Source organism: the organism of the source record quoted next, unplaced genomic scaffold (genome assembly GCF_019419815.1).
Source record: "Pyrus x bretschneideri cultivar Hongxiangsu unplaced genomic scaffold, Pyrus_bretschneideri_v1 Contig8, whole genome shotgun sequence".
NCBI classification, from domain to species: Eukaryota; Viridiplantae; Streptophyta; class Magnoliopsida; order Rosales; family Rosaceae; genus Pyrus; species Pyrus x bretschneideri.
The window spans coordinates 188,412-196,153 of NW_025999820.1; the positions used below are offsets into that span (position 1 = coordinate 188,412).

Sequence of the window (7,742 nt, forward strand, 5' to 3'; positions counted from 1 at the left end):
AGGAGTAAAGATAAAACCGATTATTAAATAGCGGGTAATACCGTCGTACATGTAGTCGATGAAAACATTGAAAAGGCACTATCTTTAAGTAATCATCTCTTATCTGCAAAGCCAAGAAGAACTCAGCAGATTGTCGATCACTCCTCTCCAATCTTTTCTGTAAGCTTTCTTCAGTTATTTGATTTTGGGTATGTTTGTTTCCCGAGAAAAAGAAGAAAAAAACAGAAAAGATAATATTGGAGTGTTATTTTATTTTATTTTATCCTGGATTGTTATATTTGTTCAAGGCATCTAATCAGGGAATTAGGTACATAATCAATTGTTTACATGATAGAATTTCTTTGATTCTCTGAGAGAAATTGGTGTTTTTTTCTTCTGGGTTTTGGATGTTTTCTTGAATTTTACCACTTTGATCATGGCTTCCACACAATTTCTTAATTTGAATCAATTTTTTTATTTTATTTAGTAAATTGTCTATAGATTGCCAATAAGGTTTGGTCCTTGTTATGCAGTGGATTGTAGAAAAAATGACCAAAAGCAGCTTCAAGCAAGCACATGAGTTTGGTAAGTTTTGGTGTTCATGTGCTGAATTTGTTTATGCTTTTAGTATATTCTATTCCAAGTTATCATTTTCAGCAATTGATTTTGCGATGTTTAAGTCTACGAAATCAGTTGTATAAACGTGTGGTATCTTTATATGCAGAGAAGAGACGCGCTGAGGCCGCAAGGATTAGAGAGAAATATTCAGACAGAATTCCTGTAGGGACCTACCTTTAATCTTTAAATTTGGGATTTTCTTATTTTCATTCCTCTGTGTGTGCCGAATTTTGCTATTACCTTGCTATTTGTCAATATCAGGTGTTTTTTATCTCTCTTTCCGCATCTTGAAGATTTAGGAGTTATTTTGACATTTCATAGGTCCAATCATGTTTCATAATTTTGTATCACGCATAGTAGCTGCATAATCTGTTTCAGACTGCATTGAAGAGAGTCATGTTTTGATTAAAAAACTTCAAAGAGCATGTGTTGTCATAATGTGGGATGGCAACTGCAGGTTTCTTGGTGTGTACCTTGCTTCCGAATTAAATTATAGATATTATAGTCTCAAGTTATACAAGATGTTCAAGTAAGTGATGGTAGAGTTTATTGTTTGATTAGTGCTCACAACACTTATTATTTGGTGTGTAGGAAATTCTTATGTAATACAAATCAGTGAGTGATGCTTGAAAAAAGGGAAATTATGCACCGGAATTTATCCGTCATGTGTTACATGATCCAATTGGAAAAAATATCTTGATACCAAAAAAAAAGATCATTAAGTCACAAATTGGCAATACATTGTAGAAATAAAAGTAAAATGAATGGTCTTAGGAAAAGTTTGCATTAAAACGTGTATTTTCACTGTGCTATGGGTATATAGTACTTCATTTCTTGGATAAGATGAGGAACAAAAATTTGGTGTCGAGGTGGCTTTATAATGTGTTGATGATATATCTGCATGTGTGCCTTGGTGCTATGAGAGATGTTTTATATCAGTATATTGCAAATTATTGAGAGCGAATGCCTTTTCTTTAGTAAAGAGGTACGATGACCGTAAGTTACTTGTTTCCCCGTAAAAGAACTTAGCCTTGGTTTATATTAGCGGGCATGGAAACTCATTAATATTGTTTTGATTTCTCCATCAAGGTCAGTATAACAAAAATTCTTTTCCTGGGTATATGATGGGCTTATTGTTCTTCGTTTCATGGAATGTTGGAGAGTAGATGCTTAATAGTCATCCAATGGCAATTGTGACTGTGAGCAACAACTACGAATTCACTGCATCTATATTCTTTTTCATGCATATGCTAGATGCGTTGTATGTTTATTTGGTATATAAAAGGGAATGGCTGAATGATGATTATCATTGAAAACCATGGAACCATCATGGACTTAGATACTTAGATCAGTAACACAACCTCCGACACCCACACACACACATGATTATTCAGATGGTGCTTCTTGATCTCTTCTAAACAGTGCATGTGTTGCATTCAGTCCATGCATGACTAGTAGTATTGGTTCAGTTGCATCATAATACAATGCACTCGTGGTATCCCAATCGTTGCTTCTGTTAATTATTTCTTTTCTGATTTGAAGGTGATTGTGGAAAAGGCAGAGAGAAGTGATATTCCCAACATTGACAGGAAAAAGTAAGCACCAGTTTCACATTACTTCCTCTTATGTAATCACTTTTGTGAGTAAGCTGCAGCTCTATTGTCATCAGTATAAATTTATTACTTTGGAAACATATAAGGTTTTCCCATTTTGAGTAAACCACACACCCGCCCACTGGATGTTAAACCCAAAATCTCCATCCTCCCTTGTTCTTAAAGGAGGAAGAGGTGTCACTAGGCCTGGCGTTCATGGACTGTATCTCCGTCCTCTCTGATTTTTTGTTTAGATTCAATGTGGGCTCAATTGTTGTATTGTATTATAATTTGTGAATGAACAGGATGCTGTTTGATACAGTACTTACTGCTAAACTGCTGATGTAGTTCTATATATTAACGACTTGATTTGCTACTTAACAGATACCTAGTTCCAGCTGATTTGACTGTGGGTCAGTTTGTCTATGTCATCCGTAAGAGAATTAAACTGAGTGCAGAAAAGGCAATCTTCATATTTGTAGACAATGTCCTCCCAGCTACAGGTATCTAGTGAAACTTCTCTCTGTCTCGCCCCTTCTGATTTGATTTTTAATTTTAGGGTATGTGTTAAATATGATAACGTAGTTTTACCTTGGTAAATAGTTAATGCCATATTGAAGTCAAACTTTAACTGGAAAGATGTCCAACACAGATTCTTAGATATGATTGAACTTTTGCAATATCCATGGAGATTTTCGAAGAAAAAAATGTGCAGAAATGACGCTGTGGTTTTCATTTTCGTGTCAAACAATGAGCAGGCTGTACTTAATTCTTTCTATGAATCAAAGCTTAGTTGGAATATATCATAAGATTCTGGGAGATAAACTTTTTTTACAATATTTGGATTTGGAAGAAGGAAATCTGATCGTGGTAAATAATCCACTTCCTGGTTGAAGTCAAAAGAAAAGAGTTTACTTCATGACCAATCAAGGATTATGGTCACGGTAAAGTGTCGTATTCCTGGAAAGTCAACTCGAAAGATGTTCAGTAATATTCAGATTTGTAAAAGTTATGACATCGTGTCTACTTTTCCTCGAAGATTATGAAGGCCATATTTCATGTTTTGCAGGAGCAATAATGTCTACCATATATGATGAAAAGAAGGATGCAGATGGATTTCTTTACGTTACATACAGTGGCGAGAACACATTTGGGTAGCGGATGATCAGATGTTGTCATATTTCTTTGTCGTTATAATCGTCGTTCCATCGTTATATTACGCATCTCCGTTAACACGTTATCTTCTACAATACCAGCACTCTGCTTAATATATAACTGCACTCTGTTTATCTGTGCAGGAATGGTTTGTATATAGCTTTTTAGCAACTTATAAGATGCCAATCTAATGAATAATTCCTAATCATATGCTTTTTATCTATCATGGTCTGTGGAGCATTCTCTTATATCGTATTAAATACTTTGGTATTTTTGTCGATGTAATGATATTGATCGTTTCAGTCCTTAAGTTTCTAATATATAAGGATCATCTTACATAAAGACAATATATACTTTACATAGTACAGGCTACGATGGAATGAAGGATTAGAAAATTGAGGATTACAAGGAACGGGTATGGGATAAACAACCTTGCTTATGTTAATGGGATACCTTCATTTTTCAGGTTGATGGAATCCACATAATTAATGCATTTTTTAGATGTTAGTAAACGCAGCAATGAGAATCGTACTCATTCATTATCATTTTCATACATGGTAAGTAAACTGTAAAAAAGTGACTTCGATCATGAGATTATTACTAAGAAAGTAAGAAATGATTTTCATACATTTTTTCATTTTTTTTACGCATTTCTGTGTATTTTTATTTTTTCTAAAAATAAATCAAATGTAAATTTATGTATAGAAAAAAAAAAAAAAAAAAAAAAAAACCTAAGAATGTGCATAAAGATAATAAAAGATGTGCATAAATCATTTCTTCTACTAAATTCCGGAGTGAATAATGTGACCATCTTGTCTCATTCTTTCACTGTGGTGTCTATTTTTTTTTTTTTTTTTCCTTTTTCCAAACAAGCTAATTTCATTAAGAGAAATTTTATTTAAACCCATATAACCTCTTTCTACACTTAACTTACTCTATACACCCATATTAATTTCAATTAAACTATCAATATCTCTTTAAACCCAAATATCTCCCTAAACTACCCTCACGAGCCCAATTCAATATATAAATTTTTCTTTACACCCATTTAGAAACTAAACCCAAAATCAATTGGAGACAGTTCTTGACACACCCCGACCCAGAAAGTCCACTTGGACCCTGAATCGAGCTGTGCTGGCCGACACCTGGAAGGTGACGAAGCCATAAAATGTGATAGTGCATAAAAAGTGGATAAATTTGAATCTAAAAGTGTCTAAATACCAGAGTGCGCTACGAGTGGGAGCGAACCCATTTCACGCGCGATGTCAGAGCATAAGTAAGGTACAGTAATGTGAGTAAGAATCATACCCTAAAAAATATCCATCAATACTAAGATTCGCCACAGATTTTTGTCGATACAAACTCAGCAGCTAAAACCTGGAGGGCACCAAAGAGAAGGTGTGAGTAAGCAATAAAACCAAGCTTCCCAAAGTTACTACCTCTCTAAAAGTAATGCCCCTAAATGTACAACCCGTATCGTTTTCCGTAAGATAGTACAACATATATACATATATCCAAACCATACTCGGAAATGACCCAAACCACGGTTTGCCATCAACTCCACCATACATCAATAAGTAGGCCAAATGAACTAAATCAATACAAAATGATATATCAATCAGAGTCAGCTAAAATGACATGTACAACTTATCTGTATCTCATCAATCATGGCTAGTATATAAGTCGGAGTCGCCTATAGTGACCTGTACGACTTATCCACATCTCGTCAATCCTGGCTAGCATATAAGTCGGAGTCGCCTATAGTGACCTGTACGACTTATCCACATCTCGTCAATCCTGGCTAGCATATAAGTCGGAGTCGCCTATAGTGACCTGTACGACTTATCCACATCTCGTCAATCCTGGCTAGCATGTAAGTCGGAGTCGCCTATAGTGACCTGTACGACTTATCCACATCTCGTCAATCTTGGCTAGCATGTAAGTCGGAGTCACCTATAGTGACCTGTACGACTTATTCATATCTCATCATAACATGTGCAACACATGGCAACCAGTACGACAGTATCGAAGTTGCCTAACTCATAACTGTAGTCATGCTATAACTCAATCGATTCAATTAATACCATAAACTCACCTGAACTTACCTGGGTGTCCTGAGTTCACCTTTGCACTTGAAAGCATTCCCAATAATTATAAGCAAGTAATATACATATGGATATATCATGATGCAATCTACTACTCAACCATGTCGTAGCATTTTCAATTATAAACACTATGGTGTGAAGTGTACAATCAATAACGCCATACTCCCAAACTACTTATTTTCAGGGATAATTATCCATAACAATCCAATTAACTCTAATTTAACTAACTAATTCACAAAACTAAAACTTGTCTTTACCAATTTCCTTCGCATTACTCAATTTCCCAAGCAAGGCTTTTGTCTCAAATATTTTATGGCTGCATCTAACGTCTCGTTAGACTGCCTACGTACCCTAAACAGGGATCAAGCCATTCGTAGTTCACATTGTACGTCAAGCATTCACAATAATTATATATGAAAGTAATATGCCTAATCAATTTAAAGGTGTCGATAGAACTCTCAATAATATGCACAATAAAAAGGAAAAGATCCACTCACCTGGAGTCCACGCTATACTACTCTAGCACGCGCATCGAGGCGTCCTGAATGATCGGTCCCTGTGGCCAATTATCAAATCACATCTCAGAACTCTTATCTGAAGAATATGCAATTCACATAAAACACAACCTCGACGACTTTCTAAAATAGGTTGAGACCTATTGACCACAAGTCAACCGTCGATCAAAGATCGACGGTAGGGTTTACAACCCTGTATAACCTGACCCGGAAGATCCGCATATCAGATTTCCAATCTGCAACTTCCAATGATCCACAATATGTTTCTAGAATAACATCTTAAAATTTCATTACGATCCAACGGTCAGATCTTCGCCAATTGCCTAAAACAAGTGGCCGTGAACATTTATTTTACTAACTTACAAATCCAATTCAGGAAGATCCGTAAGTCGGATTCCCGATCCGTAAATTCCTATGATCTTTAAATATTACGTATTATAATGTATCCAATTTTGGTGACGATCCAACGGTCGGATCATCGATTCACATTTTTATCAAGTAGCGTATTATAACGAATTTAGGTTCCAACGATCAACCTACGTCATTCAAATGACAAAACTGAATTCAAAACATTCGACATAGCCTAAAAATAGCATTAGCGGCTCACCGGCCACGCGCCGCCGCACGCGCCGCCGCGGGTGGCGGTCGGCCGCCCCGACTCGCCGGAAAAATCCAACTAATTCCAAAAATTATCAAACTTCACAGAAATGAAGATCTCAGTGAGTGGAGCAACTTTCATACCTGCCACGAAGTCCAAAAGTGGACGGAAGATGGTCAATTTTGCCCACGAAGCCGGTGGGTGCCTAAAACTTCCCGACGTCGATTCGTCGTCTACGGTGGTCCAACGGGGTCAAGGTTGGTTGGGTTTTGCTCCTGGGATGATGGGCTACAAAGCCCAAGTGGTGGCATCGGCCATCGCTTTGCCGATTTGCCGGAAAATGGAGAAGGGTGGCCGGAGCACCATTGATTTTCGTCAACTTTCGTGGCCTCAAACCTCCACATCCCGTGGTCAATCAAGGTGGTTCTTGGGTGGGTTTTGTAAAGGGGAATGAGAGCTTCAAAATGGTGGTGGTGGCATCGAAAAACTCCACCGGAGTTGGCCGGAATCGGCCTTGGAATATGGCCTCGCGGTGGTGCGGGTATGGGTGCACGGGATGCCTTTTTCCCTTTTTTTTTTTTTTTTTTTTTTTTTTTTTTCTTCTCTCTTTCTGATTGGGCTTCCATTAATTTAAATAAACACTCACCTTGAATAACCAATTTCGAACGTCCGTAACTATACCGTTATAATTCGGACTCGCAAACGGTTTTCGCCTATACGTTCGTACCAATGAGTACTACGAGGATATGCTAAAAGAATAAGTCCCACATCTCTCAAGTCAATGGTCAACAGAAGTCAAAGTCCGTGTCTCTAGGGCAATTTCGTAAACTCACGCTTTTAAAATAAATTAAAAATGTAAAATTTGGAACGGGTTGTCACAGTTCTGTTTTTGAAATTATTTTCTTATCTAATTCTTAAGTGTGCAAACCTCCTACTCCAATATTTCTCAGGAAGAAAGTACCCATGTAGGATGGTGATCCTCTTCTCTTTTTTCTCGCTATAGTCGAAAATATAGTCACAATGATATACATTGTTCTCACCTGTATAGGACGGATGATAATCGTTATCATCAATGTCCCAATCTTCTTCTGTTTTAATGCCACGCAAAAACCATATTTGCTTAATGCATCAATCATATGCTATATGTTGAGTTCATGTTAATCGGTTTAAATTATTCTTG

The 7,742-nt window shown here is 36.8% G+C and overlaps 1 protein-coding gene across 2 annotated transcripts; it reads left to right on the forward strand.

The window, feature by feature from the left end:
• On the forward strand, positions 1 to 3,567 carry LOC103930417 (autophagy-related protein 8f). Of its 2 annotated transcripts, none has more exons than XM_009339753.3 (6): positions 1 to 159; positions 513 to 564; positions 704 to 759; positions 2,140 to 2,192; positions 2,574 to 2,692; positions 3,259 to 3,567. In XM_009339753.3, the coding sequence occupies exons 2-6, from the start codon at positions 528 to 530 to the stop codon at positions 3,345 to 3,347; spliced, it is 354 nt and encodes a 117-aa protein (XP_009338028.1). In that variant the 5' UTR covers positions 1 to 159; positions 513 to 527; the 3' UTR covers positions 3,348 to 3,567. The 2 variants fall into 2 exon arrangements, with proteins under 2 accessions (XP_009338028.1, XP_048431763.1); XM_048575806.1 differs by having other exon boundaries at positions 69 to 188.
• Positions 3,568 to 7,742: the final 4,175 nt, after the last annotated feature.